The 26763-nt window shown below is 34.9% G+C and overlaps 1 protein-coding gene across 4 annotated transcripts in view; it reads left to right on the forward strand.

Moving 5' to 3' along the window:
- The first annotated feature begins 2158 nt into the window (after positions 1 to 2158).
- The window catches only part of retm (real-time), a 469145-nt gene continuing 444540 nt past the window's right edge, over positions 2159 to 26763 (forward strand). For 3 of the 4 annotated variants that reach the window (XM_090404393.1, XM_090404395.1, XM_090404396.1), the window contains exons 1-2: positions 2159 to 2420; positions 24116 to 24406. In XM_090404393.1, coding sequence (XP_090260519.1) covers positions 24344 to 24406 — 63 coding nt within the window. In that variant the 5' untranslated portion in view covers positions 2159 to 2420; positions 24116 to 24343. The remainder of the gene's footprint in view (positions 2421 to 24115; positions 24407 to 26763) is intronic. The other variant, XM_090404394.1, reaches the window with a different exon arrangement.

Here is a 26763-nt window from a genome sequence, read left to right on the forward strand (position 1 = left end):
CAATACAGCATATCAGTAGCAATCCTGATTACTTTCCTATCTTTGAATCCTCAGAAAATAGCTGGATGTCATGCAATCCTTCCCAATATCTTTAATGTACAGATTGAATAACTGTGGACCATGTACTTGTGGTACACCACTTGTTACCTTTGACATCTGTCATTCAGCCCTCCTCTTATCCGTGGTAATATTCTATAACTCACACCCATATTCTGCAATTGATACAACAATCTACCATGCTGTATTCTGTCAAAAGCCTTAGCAAAATCCAAAAGTATCATGGTGTGTCTGTTCCCCTTGTGTAGCTCAATGGTAACATTATTAAAGAATGTGAGCAAGCTGTTAATACATGGAGACTTGCAATCTTTCCCTTAATAAAGCCATGTTGCTCATTGCAAAGTAAAGATTCACTGTCAAGCAGTTTCTGAATGCGAGGTCTAACCAATTTTTCCAAAGTCTTCACCACCATTCCTGTTATACTAATTGGTTGAGTAATAGTCACCAGTTGAGTCGTTAGTAGGTAATACAATTACGATTTCCTTTAATTTTCTTTTCTGTTTTTTAATTCCTTCCTTTATATTCTTAATATTCACTCCAGAAAAACTCAAAGTAATAACTTGCTCATCAGTAGCATATTTTATTATAGAGTCACCACACCAAATAACTTCTTTCTCTTTACTAACACCGTCACTTACCTGAGTTCCGTTATTTCCTGACTTACCTGTTTCAATGCTTTTTTGTTTTTTATTTTCCTGCTTAATTTCCTTTTATAATAATAATAATAATAATAATAATAATAATAATAATAATAATAATAATAATAATAATAATAATAATAATAATAATAATAATAATAATAATAATAGTGTTAGGATTAGGGACCACGTTATGGTGACGCTTGTGGAGCCATTCTCTTCACTGCGTGCCACCTAATTAATTAGTGGCCTTAGGCCAGTGATCTCTGAGTGGCTACCAGTGGAGATTGAACTGCCCACTCAGTCTCCATAAAGTAAAATAGGGCTTGAACAGTCTCACCTACTCCCTATTCGGGAATAAAAAGCGTTAGCTGCTTTTTAATAATAATAATAATAATAATAATAATAATAATAAAAAGTAACTATCTAGACACCACGTTCTGATATCTTTCTGTCAGCCGACCCCAAATCCATGTAAGAATCCACGTGTTTGCTCAAAATTATATAATAGTTTTTATGCAGTATTATTGCAAATTCTTTGCCAAGTCCAGCAGTATCCCAATGCAACCATGTCCTTTATTCTATCCCAGTGTCATTTTTTTACTAGAATAATTTTTTTTAAAATTATTGCTATTATTAAAATAATATAATAAGGTAACATTTTTTTTTTTTTCCCTTACAGTGAGTTGGCGAGGTTTTGAACCCTATCTTGCTTTTGGAGACTGAGTGAGCAGTTCAATCTGCACCGGTTGCCAATCAGAGATAGCTGGCTCATGGCTATCACTAATTATAGACAGACATCGATGAAGAGATCGACAAACAAGTGCTGTCATCTCTCGGTACCTTATCCAAACAGGATATGTTACTGTGTGAAATAATCTGAGTTCTGTGGTCGATTTCCTTAAGTTTACGGGATTAAAAACCCGAGTTTTCGGAGAAAAAACCTGCGACTAGACTGGAACCATAAGCTTATCTTTGTGTGGCCTAGCCAGAAGTTGATATCACCACTTCCACTGAGCTGCACAGGTCATATCATCATCATCATCATCATTATTATTGAGGCTTACATGGAGTCACATGCCCCATTGTGGGATTCCTGAATTCGTTTAGAAATTAGGCCTTTAAACCCTATCTTGCTTTTGGAGACTGAGTGAGCAGTTCAGTCACATTATTATTATTATTATTATTATTATTATTATTATTATTATTATTATTATTATTATTATTATTATTATTCAGGCCCACATGGAGTCACATGACTCATTGTGTGAAGCCCTAAATTCCTTTAGAAATTTAGAACTTCAAATATTCAACGAAATTTCTTAGTTTTTATGGTAATTTTGAATTTTTGTTAACTTAATTCATAATTAAGTAACAAGTTTCGGTAATTTTGATAAGTAATGAAGAAAACAGAAATTTCAGGGTACTTCTGGTGTCTTTATTCCAGGTGACACTGGTGATGATGATGTTCGGTAATCTGTTCGCAAGGTAACGCGTTTGGTATGTCTTGATATAGTGAAAAGTAGCGTGTTGGGTTTTAGGGAAGAGTGGTGAATCCCAGTATATATTTAGAATTATGCGGTTATTTATTTTCGTGCAGTTTTAAGAAGTAGTCTGCCCTCCCTTACCCTAATTGTCTTATGTGATTTTGTTTTCCCTTATAGCATGTTCAAAAAAACTGACTTCCTTGTAGCGTACTTTTCCTTTGAAAATTGAAAACTTGAAGTAAGTGCCTTTATTAGTAATTAAACTTTCATAATGATATATTAATAAAGTAACTGTAGAAATTTAAAAACTGTACATATTACAACATAAACTGCTTTTTTCGAGCAAAATTATAATTTAATCACAGCCTTGACATACTGCTGTTTCTATTTCTGTTCAAGAATTGTAACTTTGACCTTGATATTGTATTGAAAAAATGTAGCAGCTAGTTTACTTAGTTACTGAATATCTGAGTTGCTGAAAAATTTTTTGGAAAACAGCATTCATTTGCTTTCATAGGAAATGTGCCGTTATAGACAAATATAAGCATGTCAATGCAAATATCTGAGTTTTATGCATTGCCACCGCCATAAGTGTTACTTTGCTACTTAATGTACAGGTTACTATATGTATTGTCAAGGAGAATTATATATAATTCTCCTTGCCATGGTAGAGCTGCAATGTTAGTATATCATGGTGCAGAGTTCACTTAAAGGAATATAGTACATTTATTATTATTATGGGCTACTCTATGGAGTTCTTAGAACCATCAAGGGAGGCCCTAAACATCATGCCAGCACTATCCAGCATTTGTATAGTGTCTATTATACTTTGCTTTTAACTCATTCACAATCATGGCACCCACAACAGACTCTGGCAACCTATTCCACCCATTCACCACTCTCCAAACAAAAAATCTAGTCCTGACACCTTTGCTAACTACATTCTTGCGCAGTTTCCAGGGATGGTTCCCTAGTTCTCCCACCACCAGTTCTGAAAAATTTCCTCTGGATTAATCTTGTAAAAACCCTTCAGTAATTTGTATGTCTCAGTGATATTGCTCCTTTTTCACCTGTCAGCTGATTTGTAACCCACAAATTTTTAATCCATCCTCATAAGGTTCATTCCACAGATGATACCATCCCTTTTCACTGGCTTCTGAATCAGATTCACCTCTTCCTCATCCTCACAAAACCCAGGTGACCAGATCTGCCTGTAGTAGTCTAGATGGGATCTTACCAGGGCTCTATAAAGAGGTATAATAACCTGCTCGTAAGGGTATTCAGTAACCAAGTAATCCAGTGAGCTGCTTTAGCCACTTTTGCAATATGCCCTCTAAACTTTCTCTATCCACTAACACCCCGAAATCCCTGGCTTCATCAATTTCCTGGAGTACAGTTCCATCAATGTGATATGCAGCTTGTAAACTGAGTTGAGTTGAGTTGAGTCTTGTATATAAATGGCCTTCCACTTTTCCACATTAGCTGACAACCGTTCTCCTATACTCATACTCAGTTTGTCATCCTGCATCAGCAATCATCCTGCAAAATTTTAACATCATGTGTATTAACTATTGCTCTACCCAATTTTGCATCATCAGCAAATAACTGAATAGCTCCTCTCAGATCATTTGCTATATTGTTAATGTACATTTGAGCCTGTGAATTCCAACCTGAGTGTAAATCCTATTTAGTATGTAAAGAATCTTAATAAGGACTTTTGAAGTGAAAGTGAGGAGGCCGATTTCATATATAGGTGAAATTTTTCTCTCGCAGTTTTTTTTCATCCTGGCCAGTAGAATACATTTGACAGACATAAATGCATCATCATCATAACCTCAGTAGTTTCAGAAAACCACTTAGAGACCTACCAACTAATCAAAGATGAGCAATATGGATTCTGCTACTAGGGATTTACAACTGATCTTCTAGTTTTTACCACCAGCCTCTAGACTAAAGCCATATAAAATTTAAAAAAAACCTCATAGTTGCCTCGACATTTCGAAAGCATTTGATTGGGTTTGGCACTGGGATCTACTTAACAAACTTCTATCCTGTGGTCTGCCTTCCACACACACACACTGCAACTGGATTGCCATCTTTCTCATAGTCACCCAATGTATTCTAGTGGATGGTTTCCTCTCCTCAGATTTCCCCATCAATGGAGGAGTACCCCCCCTCCAGGTTCCATTCTTTGACCCACTGTCTTCCTCTTGTGTATGAATGACCTGTTCTCACAGATTTCCAATCCTATCCATAGCTTTTGTGATGACAGCATACTCCGTTCCTCCTTTTCATTTGACAAATTTAATACTTGTAGTGTTCAAGTATTAAAATCTTCAAGATCCACCATAACCAATATCCTGACATTTAATCTTCTAGCTACATCTCAGTGGAGCAAGGACAACCTTGTAGACTTCAATGCCACCAAAACTTTGTTTTGTCTGATCTCTCTCAAGAGAGCTCGCATCCTTTCTCCTTACTTTCACTAATACCCAAATATCCAAACTTGATCAGATTTCCCTTCTTGGACTGACCTATACCTTTGATCTTCCCTGGCACAAGCATTTCAACCATAGCTTCTGGCTGCCAAAAAACTTGGTGTACTTTTTCACTCAAGACACTATTTCACACCCTTATAGCTGTAACTATACAAATTTAAAATCCATCCAACCATGGAATATTGCCTCCATATTTGTAGTGGTGCATGCATCAAAATCTTCTCTCACATTGCTCTATTCTCCAGAGGAGGGACAATATGGTTTATTATTGTTATTATGTGACACCTCCAGGGAGTCCAAGGGCCTCATCGAGGGAGGGTACCTACTTTACAACTCTGTCTTTACCACTCAATTTAACTATAACGAATTGCAACTACCATCATCATCTACACCCAATCCATCTACTGCCCACCACCACTGATATTTTCACAGACACTCAAACATCCATGCCCATGGCAGGATTTGAACCCGCAGCCTTTTGGCGGGAGAGTGGATATGCTAACCACTCAGCCAACCAGGCTGGCAATTAATTACTGATCCCTTTTTCACAAATCCACTTCAATCCCTTTTTCACAAATCCACTTCAATCCCTCTCTCACAGATGTTCAGTTTCTGCCTTATTCCTCTTCTGCAGTTACCTTCATGGGCAGTGTCTGCTGAATTGGCCACTATTCTTGTGTAGAGGCTTAAGTGCTGTGAGGACATTATGTTGGAAGTTTAATGGATTTTTTAAAACACTCAAAAAGAATTAAATTAGAATTTAATACTTCCTATATTTCGTCATTAAACCTCCAACATAATGGCCACTATTATTTCTCTAATTTCCTCAAAATCAATTGCACAAGAACTATTGCTAACACCTTTTTACAATCCATTTTGAAACTCGCTGAACCAACTGCACTGCCTCTTTCATTCCATCTACTTCTGTTCTTTGGAACAACAACTTTCCTCACTCTGCCTTCCCCAAAGAATACAACATCCAGTTATTATTATTATTTTTTTTTTTTTAAAAAAAGTAATCAGATCCTTTTTTATTCTTATCCGTTTGCCCACACATGCACTGCTATAGGTCTTGTGATTGTGACCTTTCACGTATGGATAAGATATTTTAAAAAAAGTCATTAATTGGGAACTGACAAAGTAACATATAACAGCATCACTGTGAGAATGTATTCCAAAGGTTGAAAAGGTTCAATGAGGTAGTATAAAATAGGTGTAAAATTGAATGATGGGCTTAAGCATGAAATCTAGAAGAATACAGTACAAGGTGAATAATGGTAATAATCAGTTACATGAAAAGTATAAAGAACAAGCCAGGAGAGTGACTCATTAAAAAGTGCATTATGAGCAGAAATTAGCAAATCAGGCGAAGAAGAACATTAGTTTTTTTAGATATGTAGCAGGTAGAAGGAAGAATGATTATGGTAAGACACTGATAATGTATGAAAATTGTAGAACGGTAAATACTGCAGAAGACATTGTTGAGGTATTCAGTGATCAATTTATAAAGGTGTTTCATCCTCAGCAGGGTGAAATCATGAGAAACTTGTAGTGTAGAGGACATAGGAGAGGATGTCTTAATTGTGAATGAGCAGGAGGTATTTGAAGAAATAAATAACTTTGATGTCAGTAAGGTGATAGGATTTGAAGACAAATCATCACACGTCTTCAGGGAATTGGCAGTAGTATTGGCATGCCTGTTAAATAAGTCTTACAACAGCACAGGTTTTAAGGGAGTGGAAAGAAGATAAAATTGTTCCACTGCATAAAGGTGGTGATAAGGCTGTGGCTACAAATTATATACCAATTTGTATATCTTGAGTTGTGAAGGTACCAGAAAGATTGGTGAGAAGTAGGATTCAAAAATGGGTTCATAACAGCAGTATTCTCTGTGGTTATCAGCATGGATTTGTTAAAGGGAGATCATGTTTTACTAACTTATGTACTATAACAAGGTAACAAATGTCTTGGACAGAGAAAATGCATATGCAGTGGTATATTTAGATTTTGCAGTTTCTCCAGTGTCAAGCAAGATTGCATTGCAAATATTTGTAGAGGTGACTGCTGTGCTCTGCTTGGAAGAAACTCATCGAGGAGAAGGTGCTGCCAGACCTTGCATCTATGGCAATGGTGCTCAACCTTTTTTACTACGCAAGCTACTTTTCTATAAAAAGTTATTTGGGGATCTACTCGCTTATAAGTTATTCGGCGATTTACTTTCTTATATAGAATACATCCCCCCCCCAACCTGATATCGGATTACGCACAAATAAACAAGGACTGGTTATTACTAACACCATGTTCCAACATAAAAATGTGCACAAATTCACATGGAGAGAAGAGGCAAGGAATAAGAAAAGTCTCATTGACTATGTTATTGTTGATAGTGATGCTTTCTCCCTGGTGCAGGACACCAGAGTGTACAGAGGATTTGAAATTGGAAGTGATCACTATTTAGTCTTGTGCAGGATGAAATTGAATTTCATATTGAAAAGAATGACATGTAAAAAAGTTTTATGGCAAATAAAAGTTGAGCAGCTCTCAGATGTGAACTGTAGACTAAAATACACAAAGATGAAGAAAAAATGAAAGAGTTCGAGAACAGGAATCAAACCTTGGAGATTCAGTGGCAAGCCTTGAAAAAAGCCCTGATTGATTCAGCTAGAGAGGCATGCGGTTAAGTTGTCTGCAAGGATAGAAAAATTAGAACTCCATAGTGGACACAGGAAGTTAAAGAGCCAGTGAAGGAAAAGAAGAAAGCATATCAAAAGTTCCTGTCAAATAAGTCAGCTTGTGCTCTTAGAGAATACAGAGACAAATGCAAGAATGCTAAACAGTGTGTAAAACTAGCTAAACAAAAGTCATGGGAGGACTTTGGAAAGAATATAGAAAATAAATATCAAGAAGCTGGCAAAATATTCTGGAGGTTGTTGAAGAAGCTTCGAAATGGAGGAAAGTGTGCTGTAAAAGGAGTTAGAGATGATAAAAGTGACATGAAAATGGGAGAAAAAGATATCCTTGAAGTATGGAGTAATTACTTTGAAAAACTATTAAATGAAACAAGCAGTGATGACAGCACAGTGGTAAAAAACACTGACCAGGCATGCAGGCAGGAATACATATCCATACTTGAAGTAGAAAAAGCTATCAAAGGCTTGAAATGTGGAAAGGCAGCAGGAGTAGATGATATTCGACCAGAAATGCTGAAGTATGGTGGTATAAGTCTTAAAGTGGCGCAATGCATAATTCAGAAAGCCTGGACAGAGGGATGAATTCCCAAAGATTGGAGTAGAGTTCTCATAGTACCCATATATAAAAAGGGAAATAAAATTGAATGTGAGAATTACTGAGGTATTTCCTTACTGAGTGTTCCTGGCAAGATCTATGCAAGTATACTTGAGAAACGGTTGAGAAGAATTGTGGAAGAAAAGCTTGGTGAAGAAAAGCTGGATTCAGGCCAAATAGGGGCTGTCAGGATCAGATCTTCACTTTACGACAAATAGTCGAGAAAGCATGGGAATATAACAAAGATCTGTATTTAAGTTTTGTCGATTTGGAAAAGGCATATGACAAGGTGCCAAGAGAGAAGATATTCAGTACGCTACAGTTATATGGTGTCAATGGGGCATTATATCAAGCAGTACTTAGTCTTTGTTTGAGTTGTAAGTCAGCAGTTAGAATTGAAAGAAGTACAGGAAGATGGTTAATGTTAAATATGGTGTGAGACAAGGATGTACATTATCCTCTTTGTTATTCATTATCTATATGGATCACATTATGAAGGAAAGTGGTATTAAACATGATAGCAAAATTGGAGATGTTAATGTCAGCTCTTCGCTTTATGCAGATGATGTTATACTTATCAATAAATCTGCTACAAGTCTGCAAGATTTTCTGACTAAATTGAATAACTGTTGTAATAGATATGGTAAGAAGGTCAGCAATAAAAAGACAAAGACAATGAAAATAGTCAGAATCATTGAAAATGTCAACTGTGTTGTGAATGGAGAAAATGTGGAACAAGTAAAACATTTCAGCTACTTAGGGAAGTAGCTGAAATGGTAAAATTACTTTTTTACTGAAGATGGTAAAATAAATATAGAAATAGATAACAGAATCAGCAAAGTTGTTATGGTGAGAAGTAAATTGAATAAATTTATATGGAATAAGAGAGAAATTAGTCGGAACACTAAATTAGCAAGACAGTGTTCAAACCAGTTTTAACTTATGGATCTGAGAGCTGGGTCAGAAGTAAAACACTTGACCAAAGCCTAGAGACCGCTGATATGAGAGTCCTGAGAAAGATTATAGGCGTGAACAGATGGAATCAATGGCAATATCATATTAAAAACGAGGATATTAGGAAATAACTTGACATTGTCATCATCCAGGAATGCGTTAGCAGAGCTAATCTCAGGTGGTATGGTCACTTAAATAGAATGGGCGAAGAAAGATTAGCAAAACAAGTGTTCTCTGCCAGGTTGGCAGGAATACGACCCGGAGGAAGACCAAGATATAGGTGGATTGATACAGTACAAAGTGCCTTAGACGATAGATATATAAGATCTGATAATGTTGGAGTCTTGACAAGTAACAGACTGATTTGGAGGAAAATTGTAGATAGGAAGTTAGTAATGATGTAATTTTTTTCATGTAGTACTATCATATCCTGTACACCCCTTGTGGGTACATGGCAGGAATTTGATGATGATGATGAATTATTTTAATACAACAAAAAAAACCCAAATATATTGGAATAAAATATTTATTTCTCTAATTTGGAAAACCAAAGTTAGAAAAAACCACAGATTGATTACTAACTCATAAGTTATGGGAAATGCTGGTTGATTAAAAAAAAAAAAAAAAAAAAAAAAAAAAAGTTAATGTGAAATTTGGCATTTTTGGACCTTGCAATATTTTCATAGTCAAGTTGATATGAAGAAGTGGCCAATCATAGACAATCATCCAAATGATCATTTGCAATTTGGTTTCTTAATTGATTTTTTTATGACGGTCATATTTGAAAAAGCGGATTCTGACAAGTATGTCGATCCGAAACACGACAGAATTTTTCGCTCAATATCAGTTAATATTGGGAATTTTTCATGTGCATACTTCCAAATGACTTATTGATTTTAAATGTAAACTATTCTGAATGTTTATTATCTCAAGTTCTACTTCAGCTTGGTTTATATCAAACAGCCCACTAATTTTATTTGAAATTTCTGTGATGTTCAAGTTTTCTTGAAATGGATTATTGATAAAAGATACAATCATTTCAGTTTTATTAAAATCTTTAAATCTTGAATTTATTTCTTCCTCAACTAATTCTATTTCACGAATAAATTCTTTTAAATCATAGTGAAGCATTTCTTGATGTTGTTCAAAAAATTTTAATAAGTATGAGAGATGTCTAAATTCGTGGTTATTTATATTTTTCTTTAATAAAAGTAAGTATTGTTGGAAAGTTTTTATTGAACTTAACATATCAATTAAATTTTTATCTCTACCTTGTAACTCTAAATTTGAATTGCTTAATTTCGTACAGAAATCTACTAAAATGATAAGTGTAACAACCACCTTTTATCACTCAATTGTGAATAAATATCTCCTATTTCATCAAGAAAATTTTTTATATTGTTAATTAATACAAGAAATCTTTCTAAAAATTGACTTCTGCTGAGCCAGCAAACATTATTGTACAACAGAAGTTCCTTATCAGGCTTTTCCTCGAACAGAATTTTACAATTTTAAATGTAATATCCAAAACATCTTTTGTGTTTAATCTTTTACTACACAGTACTTGTTGGTGAATAATACAATGGTACATTAAAAAATCTGGATATTTGTCATCGTTTTTACATAAGGAAATAAAGCCTGATTTATTACCTATCATTACAGGAGCACCATCAGTAGTAATAGACACATGTTTAAAAAGGGGAAGTTTGTGTCGTTTCACAAATTCATCAAATGCCGAAAAAATGTCTTCTCCCCTAGGCCTTCCCAATAATGGTATAATTTTCAAAAGTTCTTCTTTACTTGAATAATCTTGAAATACCATGCGAATACATACCATTAACTGAGCAATATCAGTGAAGTCGTTTGATTCATCAAATTGTAATGAAAACGCAACACACTGGTGAATGTCTGATATTAACCTGGCCTGGAAACTTTTCTCCGGCAGTTGGAACTCTTCCTTTCGGCAGTTTGAAACCTTGTTTTCAGTTTTAATTAAATTTGTAAGTAAGGAGGAATACCCAAGAGATTGACCAAAAATCGCTCCGAGATCGACCGGTCGATCGCGATCAACGGGCTGAACACCCCTGCTCTACTCCATTGCCATCTACTACCCACCAACACCACTACTATTATTTTCACAGACAAACACAAATATCCATGCCCACTGTGAGATTCAAACCCATAGCCTTTTGGCTGGAGAGCAGATATGCTAACCACTTGGCCAACCAGGCTGGCTTTAACAGTGTTTAAGCCTTTGGGCTTTTACAATTACAGAACTATTACATTAATGAGTCATCTTGGCAAAGTGCTGATGAAAATACTAACAGAGCGCCTGAAGGGGCATATGGAGGCATATCTTCTGGATGAGCAAGCTGGATTTTGACAAAATCGAAGTACAGTGCAACAAATACTTGCACTAAGACTAATAGCAGAGAAAGCTCGAAGAAAGAACAAAAATATATATTGCTGTTTTGTGGACTTCCAAAAAGCATTTGATAATATTGACCAAAATATAACATGGGCTGTCTAGGAATCCTATGGTGTGGACAATAAATTGATCCACCTGCTGAAAGATATAAACAGCCAAGCACAAGCAAAAATCAGAATAGCAGGTGAGATTGGTTTGCCACTAGTCAAGGCACAAGACGAGGGGACCCGATATCACCAATCATCTTCATCACACATCTGGGAAGAACACTAGATAAAATTAAAGAAGAAGGTGGAGGCAATTCAATAAATGACATGAGAATAAGCTACCTCTGCTTTGCAGATGACATCGTCGTGATTGAAGAAGACTTAGCAAGGCTGGAACAGACATTGCAAACACTATACACAGAAGGAAAAAGATATGGACTAAATGTCAACTTTGAAAAAACTAAAACAATGATATTCAGACAACAGGAGTTGCTGAACAGAGTCACGATAGACAGATTTCAATTGGAAAATGTGGAAACACTTCGCATATCTTGGATGCCACATGACGCATGACTTGGACCGCAAAAAAGAGATAAGGAAAAAGATATGGACTAAATGTCAACTTTGAAAAAACTAAAACAATGATATTCGGACAACAGGAGTTACTGAACAGCGTTACAATAGACAGATTTCAAATGGAAAATGTGGAACACTTCACATATCTTGGATGCCACATGACGCATGACTTGGACCCCAAAAAACAGATAAAAATTAGAATAGCCAGAGCAACAACTATTTTAAAAGCCATGGACAAAATATGGAAGAGCCAAGCCATAAAGATGCAAACTAAACTGCGCATTGTAGAAACCTGTATCTTCAGCAGCATGCTCTATGGATGTGAGGCCTGGGTACTGCTGAGAGAATCTGATAGGAGGATATTGGCATTTGAGAGGAAGTGCTATAGAAAGATCTTGAGAATAAGCTAGATACAGAAAGTGAACAATGAGGAAATCTACAGACGAATACAACCAAAAGAAAACCTGATCCAGAAAATAATCGAAAGGAAACTATGTCTATTTGGCTATATATATGTAGAATGAGTGATGAGAGAAAATTAAAAACGTTGCTGTTTGGAATGATTGAAGGAAAGAACAAAAGAGGAAGACCAAACAGAGAATGGGGCGATGACATCGTCAAATGGTGTGGAAACTCTATACACAAATTGAGTCATCTTGCACAAAACAAAACAGAATGCAATGGAAGAATCATATCAAGATGGCAGCAGACACCTACAGGCATTGAACCCATGGTTGTTGTTGATGATGATTTGCACTGCAAAAAACAAAGCAAAAAAAAAATACAAATAAAAAATAAAATTATTGCCTGAAATTGTCCTAGTTTTGTGAATACTCTTTAGTTTTTCTTACAGTGCTAACTGAAATTTATATACAGTAATACCTCGATTAATACTCAGGATGCATTCCTAGAAAATAAAGTGCTAAACGAAACAGTGTTAAATGGGGTTATTTAAACACATAGTAAATAGGGATAGGGGAACACATGTATGACATTTCACTTGCACTAAATGAGTCTGAATTTTGGCTTCCAGGATCCTCACCTACATAAAGATCAAAACAACATACATAGCCTGAAATGCTTGCCTTCACCCACATTTTGAAACCCCATTTTTTTGTGTTTTAAGGTAAATATTGTTTGAGTTGTGAATGTCACTTGAATGGAATCATCTCATCTACACTTTGAAGTTCTTCTGGGCTGACAGCAGCTTGGAATGTGTCATGAAACTTTTGCAGCACTGGCCTTATACATATTGCTTTGTCTTTATTGTTGGTAGGTATTGTATCTGAATCAACAAAATGCAAATATCGCCTTATGTCCTCCCATCTGTTCACTAACATAGCATCAGCTATAACATCCATGCACAGTCAATGTTCAGAAGAACCAGTACTGCCTTACACATGGGTATTTTATATATGTCGTGACAAGTACAGTTCCAAGGTAAATTTTGAGTTCAGTCACAGTAAGTGCTAAATTATTTTTGGCTTTACGGCATGCATACATATGAGTTTGTTTCAAAATTTCATCCATTATCAATTCATCTGGAAACAGCTGTGAAAATAATCTACAGGGCTCTCTTCATGAATATTTACTTGGTTTTCCTCCAAACTGTGGTTCGATATACCAGCAAAGGGATTATCTTTCTCACTAAACCACACTGGTTGTCTCTGCAATGGCATATGACCACAACAGCTGTATTTTGCACACTAGCTGGACTTTGAACGTTGTGAGTCTAACCAATAGGGGAAGGACACCGAACATCACTGTCTACTTGAACTGTCACTCACTGTGGGATCATTTTGTGGCTGTTGGTATGTAGGCTGTTAGGCTCATCATCAGAATCACTCAGCTCCTAACCATCTTCAGATTTCTCCAACAGTTTTTCAATCTCCTCTTCAGTAAGTCTCTTGTGGTAATAGGCCTTTTTTATGCCTGATGGATGTGGCTTTTGTTTATCCATCTGTAAAAGAGATGAAAATGCCAATTAACCCACTTACTATTCATTTATGTTTGCAAAAATAAAATAAAATGATAAAACTGTTGTACAAGAACTTTCTAACCTCAAACTATTTGCCACATAGATTACCCTACAAACATATTATCCTCATGTGAGGACAGGTTGTTTTCTAGTTTGTTTTATGAATATGGTAATAAACATGAACAAATTAAATATTCACACTTCATCTACAAGGTATAACAATATATAAAACCATACTAATCTTTCCAGAAGATTCATAAAATCACCAAATTCAAATCAACAAAACAGCAGCTTTTCACTTTCTCCTTGATACCGCCATGTACTGCAGAGAGATTGGAATTCCTATAACTGAAGCTCCTGTCATCTGGTTGGTTTCTAAGAATAGTTTGGTAACCCCAGATCAGGACTACATGCATGCAGTAGTACTAAATTATGAATGAATAATTATTATGAGGAAAAATATGTGAGACCCTTATGCATGAGAAGGTTAATTTCATGTTGCATTTGGTTTCATCATCAGTCCAAATGTAAAGACATTTCTCCATTTCCTCTAAAACATTGCTTCTGGATTGGGTTACCTTTGTTGCAGAAGACGTGGTTGTGGTCGCTGAACAATTAATTTTGTCCTTGTTTTTTAAAATCATTTGTATAGTAGAAGTAGACAAATTTAAAGCAGCTCCAATGTCAACTTGACATTCACCTTTTTCTAATCGCCACAGCATCTGCATTTTAATGTCAAGCAAAATGCTTTTTCGTATCAGTTTTGTTTTAACCTTTAATTGATTGGTTCAGGTTTGGGAATTATTGTATTATATACGAATCAAGGGAAATACAGCAATAAATTGAATCGGCATAAATTTAGCACTTTTTTTAGGCTTCGAGTAGAACCATGTTATATCGAATCATGGAGTATTTAGAGCTTTTTTTTTAGGGTTCCCTCGATTATATGGCTTACCTAAAATAAGGTAAGCCATATAATCGAGGTAAACAATACATAAGGTAAACAATTCACTAAGACTCATCACAGAAGGCATTGATTCTCCCACATACAAGCTTTTGAAACATTTGGCCAAAAGTTTAACAGTCGCAACCACCTCCTTTCTTGAGAATAACAATTTGTTTCAATTGTTAAAGACTTGCATCTTCCAAAAAGATGAAATTATGGCCAGCTTGGATGTTATTTCCCTCTTTACTAATTTGCCCTTCTCAGAAGAAGTTGTAATTCTTTTAAAAGATAAGTTATCTGAAAAAGTTGTCACTCCTGACTCATTACGTTAATTTTGGTTACTTCCTTTTTAAAAAATACTATTTACAAACAGAACTATGGCTTGGCCATTGATAACCTATTATCCTCCTATATTGGCAAATTTATATTTAGAGGCCTTTGAGGAAAAGCAGTCAATTCTTTCCATTTAATTTTGGCATCATGGACCAGATTCCTTAAGAGTATATTGGAAATTATCTCAACAATCAGCACACTGCAAAATAAAATTTACTGTGGAGTTGGAAGTTAACAGTTCTCTCCCATTCCTGGATGTCAAACTTACTCGTGTATCAAAAAAAACTGAAGATCTTTATTTACAGAAAATCCACAAATACCTTCATGTACCTTCATGTACACTCTCATTGTTATCTGTTCCCAAAGCTTTTCATCATTTTTAGATTAGGTAAACATGCTTACTCTCCTGTTCAATGAAGAAGAAATTGCCAAAGAACTAAAGAACTAGTTTCTTCTTATACCTTTCAGAAGGACGGTTATCTTAAACAGACTATTAATAAGCTGCTGTCTAATCCACTAGCTCACTGTATTTAAGATAGTAGTGATGCAAAAGGTTTTCAATTTCTTTTCTGTATCAGCGCTGTTTCACCAGAGTTAGCTAAATTTATCAAAAAATATGAAATCCACACTTTCACTTATCTAACCAAACTCCATTCCTTTCTCAGTGCAGCTAAACCTAAACATGACAGGCTAAAGTATCCAGGAGTTTACTGTATTTGGTGTAATTGCAATATGCCTTATTTTGGTAAAACAGAGAAATCCATTGAGCTGTGCATACAGTAGCATATGATAGATCACTGTCAGAACTGGAGCCAACACTCTATCTGCTTACATTCTTAATTCTGTTAATCCTGACAATGAAGATTCAATCACTCACCCAGGAACAAATAAGAAAACATTTTTAGCTGCCATGATGAGTTTGAGAGAAGATTTATCGAATCAACAGAAATTGTCCTCAATCCTGTCTTAATACCAAACTAAGCTATAGCTTCTCTGATTATTACTCCTCAGCTATCCAGCATTGGCATACCATATTTACTCGAATATAACTCGTGCTTTTTTCCCCAAAAATTAAAGTTAAAAAAATCGCGATTTGAGATATATGCAGGTATTTTTGGAAACTAAAGTTTTTCAGGAAAAAACTAAATTTGCATTTATAATTAAATTTTCAGTATTCATTTTAATTTATAATTGTGCACATTATTTATAAAATAAATGCATTTAAGAGCCTGTGTAGCTCAGTGGATGTGGCGTTTGCACACCACCGCGCTAGGCCGCACGAAGGAAGTCTTGGTTTCGAGTCTAGTCGGCGACTAGAGGAAATTTTTCTAAGCCTTTTTTCGACCGGTTCCCGAGTTAGTCGATCTCTGGCACGGGCAAGCAGGTTTTTCCTCCCGGAAACTCGGGTTTTTCGTCCTGTAAATTCAAGAAAATCGACCGTAGAACCCACATTATTTCAGACATTAAATATATTGTGTTAGGGTTAGAGACCACGAGATGGCGGCACATTTGAGCCGTCTCTCTTCACTGCGTACCGCTTAATTAGTGATAGCCTTGGGCCATCTGTCTCTGATTGGGTACCAGTGGAGATTGAACTGCCCACTCAGTCTCCAAAAGTTAGATAGGGCTAAATGGCCTCGCCTACTCCCGTATATACCGGAATAAAAAGGCGTTAGCTGATTTTTTTTTTTTTTTTTTTTATAAATGCATTTAAATTTTAATTATCAATGTTATTTATGTGATCATCTGCTCACCTTCATCGTGATATATTTGAATCTTTAGCAACAGTGCTAATGATTCAAATCTTTAGCACTGACTAAAGATTTGAATCATTAAAAAGAATCTTTAGCAAATGACTAATGAGAAGTGAAAGCTGAATGCAAAATGGACAGCAATGGTAGGCCGGTAGAGATAGCTCAGCTATGAAGACGTGCATATGATTGGTGCGGTACTAACAAAAGATCGTGCGACTCGCTGATAAAGGCAAGCCGACTATTGTTGAGTTGATATGCTGATTCTCTTCAACCTAATTCCAAAATATCTGAAAATACAATAACAACATTCACTATCTATTTGTTAGTTTTAAACTTTTTTCATGTGCAAGGTATATGCAAAACTTTTTAGTTTCTTTTTTCTTAAAGTAAAATTAGGGGTGCAAGATATACACAAGGGTGAATTATATTCGAGTAAATACGGTACCGAATATCATTCCTGCATGAACTTGCTCAACACTACTGTGGCATCCAGAATGCCTTCAAATGTCAGCATTCAGCTTGCAATTCGGTTTATAGTTGTTCTTTTGTAATATATATATTTTTGTATTTTTCTTTTCACATTATGCATGGAATGAAGTCTTCTAAGAAGATGAAACTAGATTTGCATTCATATAATATTTTTTTTTTTTTTTTTCTCACCATTTATTTATTTAATGTAAATCCCACTGAGAAAAAGTTAGAAATTTGTACGTATTACTATTGTGAGTGGATAGACTAAGGCTTTAGTAATCTGGAAACCCTTCTGCATAGACCAAACATGAACTTTTTTTTTTTTTTCCCCCAAATCATTTCGGGTCTCTAATAAGCAGTGTATTGTACTTGCATTGGGGGAAAATAAATAAAAAATAATTATCACCATAAAGATTAATGAACAGCTATTGCCGTCATGGGATATGCACCCACAAATTGAGGTGAAGAGTAGGTATGCTATCCACTCAGACAGGCAGAATAGATTACCCCTATTCAGAACAATCTGGAGAGAGAGAGAGAACCAGTGATTTGATACCCTCAAATTTGGTGGGTACTTTAACCAGATCATGGAAAAGAGATTTCAACAATAAAAAAATTAGTTCAGAAATGACTGATAGGGAAAAAATGGCACTGTGATTGGAAAAAAATTACATGGTATGTGATTACGAAATGATTCAGATTCAATGACAGAAAAAGTTATTTGATGATGTTTATTTAGCTTATTTTATAAAATAATGGGGTATAAATAACATATCGCAGAGCCAGCATGCTGTAAGGAGCTGTCAAGGGGATCCCGATGATTAATGGAGGTGACATTCGATATGTTTGGCCTTTGTGCAGGAGCATCTGATCTGTCAAATCCTTTCACACATGATGTGCAATTTTGTCTTTCATATCTGCCAGATGAAGAACTTTGCCCTGATATACCATGTTTTTAAAGTAACCCCAAAGCTAAAAATCACCGGAATTAAGGTTTGGTGAATGTTGTGGCCATTTCATAGAAAATGAGTGCCTGATTACTCTATCCTGTGTGAAATGTTGATATAATAATTGTTGAACTTCACATCCTGTGTGGAGAGGTGCTCTGTCTTACATTAATAGTGTTGTGTTCAGGTACCCACTTTGCTGCAGCTGACATTACAGTCCGCTTCAGTGGATTTCTTTGAAGAAAAATGTCCTGATTACAGCCAAGATTGTAAATCTTGGCAGTAAATCCTATCCATACTGTGACCTTTACTTGAATGTAAAGAAATGGCTGAAATGCATAGGGATTCTCTGTAGCCCAGATGTGACAGTTCCACAAACATGAAAATGCATTTCATCACTACATAGGATGTTCAAAAACCAATCCTTGTTCACCTCCCTATGTGGCAGAAATGTCAATGCAAACATTTCTCAGACGTTGGCATCCCATTTGCAATTGTTGGCTGTGGCTAAGTATATACACAAAGTTCTCCATACTGTTGTGTATAGCAAATCTAATCGTCTTTCTATGGAAAGACAATTAGATTTATTATTATTATCAACTAATTAGGAACATTTTAGCAGAATGAACACTACATGAACTGACATCATTCTCATTTAACTGCTCAACTGCAATATCTTCAGTCATCATTTGCCAAATTTCAGATTTATTGACAGTCCCTTCAAATTGACCAATCATGCATCACATTGCATGTGGTGTCATCAGACCTTTTTGCAGTCTCTAGGCATCTGTACTCATGAAGTGCTGCTGCAGCATTTTCCCCATTCCTACAGAAACACTTGATAAGCAAGGCACATTCAAACAAGGTGAGACTCATCATCCAAGTCGACACTGTAGAGTTGTCTTGCTCCTTCATTTATACTGCCTTACAGCTCACATGGTATGCAAAATTCACTATATTATCCTCACAGCACCATATTTTCCCCATTGGGCAGTCTTTGAACTGATTTTTTTTTAATCAGTTTAAAGACTGCCAGTTCAGTTCCAATACATGCTACATGGTTATCTTAATATGAACTAAAGCTGTAATACTTATACAAGAGAATAAACTTAATACAACAATATTAAAATTTTAATAGTATTATGAATGAAAAATGTAATACCATTAGAGTCCAAAGGAAAAAATTCAACTAATTAGGAACATTTTAGCAGAATAAATATATTCACACACACAAGCTCGGATGCGAATGGATGTGCCTGAAATCGCTGCTTTTACCTTGATTTTGTGCAGTATCGAGCAGATAAACTGGGTGTACCTAGTATCGACTAATAGCCTGTACAGTACTGTATAGTTCGATAGGTCTAAGTGCGTATGAGTGAAATTTTATTTTATCTTTATGGACTGAATACTGCTGCTCAGACTATCTATTGTTTGGCTACCTCAAAGACGACGTGCCAGTCATAATAGGATTAGCTGCTACAGCAAGGGCTAACACCTCCCTCCTCCTCCCAACTGCTGCCGCTGGGAGATACAAAGGTCACAAGAAATAACCCTTCTGAAGCCTAATTCAATGGAAGCGTCACTTCTAGAAACAAGCAAGAAAACTCTAAGTACGTTATCTTAAAGTTTGTACCTTAGAAAATGTAGCAGTTCAATAGGAAAGCTATAACATTATAACTTTAAGTAACATTAAATGGTGGCATGGGACGAATTAGAGTTCGAAAAAGTCCTAGATTTGCTGCGTAACATTGCCAAAGTAAGTGGTAATTTAAGGAATGATTTAAAAAATGATGTACTAACTGCAGTGAGTGAACTAACAAAGGTTTTCAATAAAATAAAAAAATGAAACTAAAGTATCAATAGAACTGCAGACTACTACAAGCAACCAGGAACAGGCTAACTTAGTTTAGCCTACTCAGATATACTTGCATTTCATTAAAAACAATGCTAAAAACAGATGAATCTGAAAACAATCCATGCTATAAACTAATAATGAAACCAATAGCACAACTTAAACAGCTAGGAAACTAAAAATATCATCAAAGAAAAAACAGATCCAAGGAAAGTCAAAATCGGAATCACAAAAATGAAAAGTATTAATAACGAAGGAGTCGTAATTGAATCCAAAGATTGACATAGACTTGCTACATAACAAAATCTCTGAGGAATGCAAAGACATGTTAGTAGCAAATCTTAGTAAGAAATATCTTCCAAGACTAATTATATGATATTCCCAATGAAATTGATACAAACAATGCAATTGACTCAATCCGCATGCAGAATGAAGAACTTTTCAGTACCAATAGAAAGCTGACACAGAAATTCTTCATAATAAATAAAAACACAAACAAAAGAAACTTAATTGTTGAAGTCGATCCAAAGGTTAGGACCATATTGCTAAAAACTGGTGTCAAAATGCTGTGGAAATTTGCCATTGTGCAGACTATGTAAACGTTCTGAAGTGTTTTAACTGCAATAAATTCCACCATCACATATGAGACTGCAGGGGGAAAACTACTTGTTCCATTCTACTCTAAAGAACATAAGTTCAATGAATGCCCATGAAATAAGTTCGAGATGAACTGCATCAGTTGCCAAAATCACAACAAACATGCAAACCAAAAACGACTGCAAACACATGGCACTAAGCAAAGACTGCCCGACATACAACTACTATAGACAGCTCAAAATTCAAAACATAGATTATGGAAAGCAATAATAAAGCTAGCAGAAACAGCACTACTTCCCTGGCGTGCCTTCAAATAAATCTTCAACGCTCTATGAAGGCTGTAAATAACTTAACAGAACTCATAAATAGAAAAAATATAGGACTAGCATTAATACTAGAACTCTACAACATCAACAACAAAATATGCAGATTTCCAAGTAATTATAAAATATTTTCCAAAGGATCAGGAAGAAAGAGAGCTGCAATACTTGTGGTCAACCCTGAAGTTCGAGGCAATATTACTTTATCAGCACAGCAATGAGGACTAGGTACTTATCAAAATTACGTACAGAGGAATTAAAACTTTTGCTGCAAGTGTGTATCTAAACTATCACACAGACATAAAATACGACTTCGAAAAAGTGGCCAACATAGTGGATTTTACCACCAACCACGGCCTAATTCTTGGAATAGATAGCAACGCCCATTTGGTTTTATGGTTTAACGAAAGCACAAACAATATAGATAAAAATTTGGAAGAGTTCATAGCATCAAATTCCCTACGCATACTAAACGATGACTGTAACACCCCATCATTTGAAAATATCAGAGGAAGCAGCTTCATTGATCTAACAATGGCAAACAAGCTATTTTATCCTGGGTTTCTGAATGGAAATGCGAAGAAGAGGAAAACTGTTCTGATTATCGCATATTAAGTTTCATTATTGGAAAAAAATTTAAATGGAATACAGAACACAAACCATTGCATTAACATCAAGTACACCACCAATAAAACCAACCTAGAGATATTCATAAAAGAACTTAAAAGAAAATTTTCGTGCCTAATCTCAGAGCATCACATCATCATATGAACAGCAGCTCAACTTAGACAAAAACCTAGCCATCTGGGCATCAGTACAAATCGATATAGATTTCCTTGCTTCTGCACTTTCATCAGGTCTGATAAAAATCCAGCGACTAAACACTCACAACCAAGAAGTTAAACATCGGTGGAAGAAAATCAGTACCTTGGTGGAACGACAAACTAACAGTCCTAAGTAAACATGTTAATACACTCAGATGACTATACCAATACAATAATCAGAACATACAATAACCAAGATTTAAGGGAGAGTAGAAGGCAGAACTACTATAAAGCCAAATACAGCTATCAGTCGAAAATTACAAATGTGAAAACAGAATCATGGAAAAAATTCTGTACAGTTTTAACCGTATTGCATCCTTGTAATTGCATATATTATATATATAAATTAGCAGCAAGCAAGAATAAGACAACACCTATATTGTCACACAAGAAAAACAGATGGAATCTACACTAAAAACTTAGCAGAAACTGCAGCTATTATGATAGAGAAGTTTATTCCCGATGACGATGAATCAACAGATGAAGAAATCCACAAAACTTACAAAGAATGAAAACAGGCATAGACAATCCTGACGACTTATTTAATGACTAATGAAGTTGAGTCAGTATTAAGATCAATGGATCCAAGAAAAACTCCTGGAGAAGACTGAATAACCAGCGATATACTCCTAAGAGCATTTCTCAAATTTCCCGAATTCATAGCAGTTTACAATGAATGCCAAAAAAGAGGATGAATTCTTCAATATGGAAACAGTCAAAAATTATACCCATAATCAAACCAGGGAAAGAAACATCCAACGAAATTAGCAAATACAGACCAATCAGTCTCATAAATGTTGCCGCTCAACGTAAGGTAATAGAAAAACTTCTAATAAACCGAATAATGCACTGTCTACTAAGCAGCAATCAATATGCATTTAGACATCAGTCCAGCACAGTATACACAATTATGCAGGTTAAAGAGTTACAGCAAAAAAAAAGACGTACTACTAATCTCACTCGATGTAGAAGGAGCCTTTGATGCTGCATGGTGGCCAGCCATAATCAATCGATTAATAGATTTAAAATGTCCCAAAAACTTACTCTACCTTACAAAAAATATATCCTGGAATCACCATCATGCATTTGTAGTCCACATCTTCAACAGACTGTTGACCACATACTTCATGACTGCCAGCTATTGGACTTTATCCAGATGCCTCTAATACAAGTCATCACTTCCGGAGACAAGTGGCCGGTGTCCAAACAGAGATTTATCTAAAAGTATTACTCAGAACTAATTAAATTTGCCAATAAGATCAAGCTTCAGTCGTTGTAAAGTAACATAAATTACTGATACTGTATGAATTATATAGTATAAATATATGTATATATTAAATATGGATGTGAAGGTCGCAATATGTACATATAAATGTAAATATGAATATTGATACAAAAATATAAATATTAATCAGTACTTGTAAGCTACATGTATTATAAGCATTGTATGCAGGAGAGCATGTAGGAATAAGTTACCTCCTGGTTGGGTTACTATTGGGAGGAAAAAAAAAAACAGTCAATTTGAAAGACTGTGTGTGTTCATTCTGCTGAAATGTTCCTAATTAGCTGAATTTTTCCTTTTGACTCTAATGATATTACAGTTTGCATTCATAATACTATTAAAATTTAATATTGTTGTATTAAGTTTATTTTTTGTATAAGTATTACAGCTTTAATTCATACTAAGATAACCATGTATCGTGTTTGAAAATTATTTATTAAAGCATATTACATAAGTGGATTATTTTATTTAAATTTTTTTCCAGTATTGCATTAATTTGAATGTCTTGATTTACTTTACTCTAGACCAGTGATTTTCAACCGGTGTGCTGCGAGAGGTCTTCAGGTGTACCGCGAGATTTATGAAAACAAATTAATTGAAAGAAATAATGTTGTAATTTGCGCATTTATTTATTAGTGTCTGGTCTTCCCTCATCTTCAATCAAAATTATGCCTATTTTTTGCCAGATCATCAAAAAAATTAAAAGAATATATTTTTAGTGTGCTGCAGAATTTTAATAATTAGTCTAGGTGTGCCGTATTATGGAAAAGATTGAAAATCACTGCTCTAGACAAAGGATTTTTACTCAACTGATAAATATTCAAATCTTTTAATATAGTTTGATAGAATTTATATTACCTATCATTCTTTTTTGATGTCAGATTTGTTTTTCTCTTTTCAGAAAATTTTGTTTAAGTGTGTGAAAGATAAAAGGACCACGATATGAATAAGAAATCAGTGTGGACTAACTTGCAAAAGGAAATTTTATTAAATGTTGTTTAAAAAACTGAGAAAGACTGTAATTATTATAATGTGTCTTTTGTAATACCCATTAATTTGTTACAGAGAAGAGTCTGTGACACTAATTTCAGAAATATTTATTCTCGCTTACGAAGCAATTTATCTCCAAATGGTGCAAAAATATCAGTCACCTGTAAAGGTTTACAAATATCCCTTTGAATTAGTCATGGCAGTAAGTTCATTATTTGTAAAATTTGTAAAATGATTTGTTATATTTATTAGAGCAATTTTAATTTACAGTTGACTCTCATAGCAAACATCACTATATCAAATTACTGAATGTCCTGACTAAAATCCTATAGGTGTGCTAAAAGAAACTTGCTGTAGCAAACTTGATATAACAAACTATTTCTGTGTTTTCCATGTGAGTTTGCTTTATGGAGTGTATAGTTAGATATCATGATAAGGATTGATTCAGTGGTGTCTTTCCCAAAGGTTGTTACTTAATCTATATTAGAACTAGTCACACTAAAATCATCATGGGCATTGAGATATGCATTCCATAAATTTTCCAGTTAATGTATGTATACCTTGTTGAAAGAATTCATTAGAAAGATGGTATACTTTTAACAACTTTGTGCATTAAATGAATCTTTTATTGGGTGCCTTGTATAACATGAGACATGCATTGTTATGGAAATTCTGTGTAACTAATTCCACAGAATGAACGTTGAACATTAACTTTTGATAGATGTTATGCATTGTTATAGTTTTACTAAATTTCACATTATTGGAATTTAGAGGTTATAAAGTGCATCTATGGATATCTTATGATGATAAAAGGAATATAGCATGCCCTTTCTCTGGATATTTGTATATTGCATTATCTAAGAGAGATTTTTTTTTGGAGTTCAAAACTTATGGAGTTCAAAAGTTCGTGTTTGAGCAAATAATATGAAATTGCTTAGAAATAGTTAGTTATCTCTGTCATAACATTTTCCCATGTTTCACATATTCTTCAAGAAACAATTTATCAGTTGAATTAGTAAGTGTTGGAAGATTCTCATAGTCTGTTCCTCTGAAAGTGAGACTTGAAATACAGCAATAGTTGAATGCTGAAGTGAAACAGTGTTCACATTATTAAACAATAACCATTTCCTGGTAAATCAATGGAATATATGTTTCAGTGTTCAGGTCAGCTTAATGTAATAATGATATGCCACTAGATCTTCTGCTATCCCATTGGGCAGATGACTTTCTGTAGTTAATTTAAAATTAAATTAACCTTGCCAAGAAATTATATTCTCTTTCCATTTGGCATATAAACGCTTCTGTGTGTGTCTGCATTTCTTTGTATTCATGCCTCTTTTATTTTCATTTAAGCTAAATACATAATCAAAGTGGATTAAATTAGATCTAACATTATTTCAAAGCCGAAGGTAGAAACTATGAAAGTTTCGTAAGTTGACCAGAGAGTTTGCATGAATACATTCTTCAGCATTTCCGAGTTGCCTTAGTGTGTACTACTTAAAAGATATAGCTGCTGCCCAAGCGGCTATTTATTCTCCTTTTATTAGTCCCATTTGATAAGGTTTCAAGTTCCTTAGTACTGATTGGGAGTTTTTGCTTATGTAATTATGCATTGCCAAACTGAAGCCTTTTGTCTCTTTATTTAGTAATTAATACCTAATTCTTTTCTGAGATTTGTTTTGTATGTGATCTAATATTGTATCCTGAATTGTTGTTGAAAATCTCATTCCTGCTGCCTGTATTTTACTTTCAGCTTTCTTTTTATAATAGTCCATATTTCCAAACTGTATAATAGAGCAGCTGTTACAATAAAATTTAAGGTTGGATTCCTTTTTTGCATTCACCTTCCTTTTAAATTTTTTGAAAGACTTTGTGAAATTTATTTTTCATATTTGTCTATACAGTGGAACCTCAGTTGTCTAACTTAATTTGTTCCTTTAGGCTGTTTGGAAACCGAATTGTTCCAAAACTGAAACCATTTTCCCATATGGATTAATCCATTCCCTAACCCCAGATGATTGTTTATTTAAACCTTTACAACAGCACTTCATGCATAAGATCGTATACAAACATAATGAAAATGCATAAAATCATACATAAAAAGAATAAACACAATAAATAGATAAAATAAAAAAAACAAAAATTTAACTTCGCTTTAACTATACATACGGAGGAGAGTTGATGGCATAAGTGAAAGGAGGTGAGTAAGGGGAGTCCCCTTCCATAAAAACATCACGTTACTGTCCTGGGGTTTTTTCTCTTTCTCTTTTCTGTCTCTTGGCACCATTTGACTCTGCTTGAGACACACTGAGCCTCTGTCTCACTAAAAACCTGTCCAATGACATTTGTTTTTGTCTGCATTTTAAAATGTTTCTGAAGTGAGACATGGCACTGTCATTGAAATGGTTTATGATTAGGGTTCGTATACGTCCCATATTTTACGGGATTGTCCCTTATTATGAGTTCGTGTCCTGGCGTCCCGATAAAACTCTTCGGGACACAGAATTGGCCCGTAATTTGTGGATTTGTGTTTAACAGTCCCATTCTTAAACATAAAAC

This window comes from Typopeltis vanoorti, chromosome 14, assembly GCF_054136105.1.
Source record: "Typopeltis vanoorti isolate ZY-2024b chromosome 14, IOZ_Tvanoo_1.0, whole genome shotgun sequence".
Lineage (NCBI taxonomy): Eukaryota > Metazoa > Arthropoda > Arachnida > Uropygi > Thelyphonidae > Typopeltis > Typopeltis vanoorti.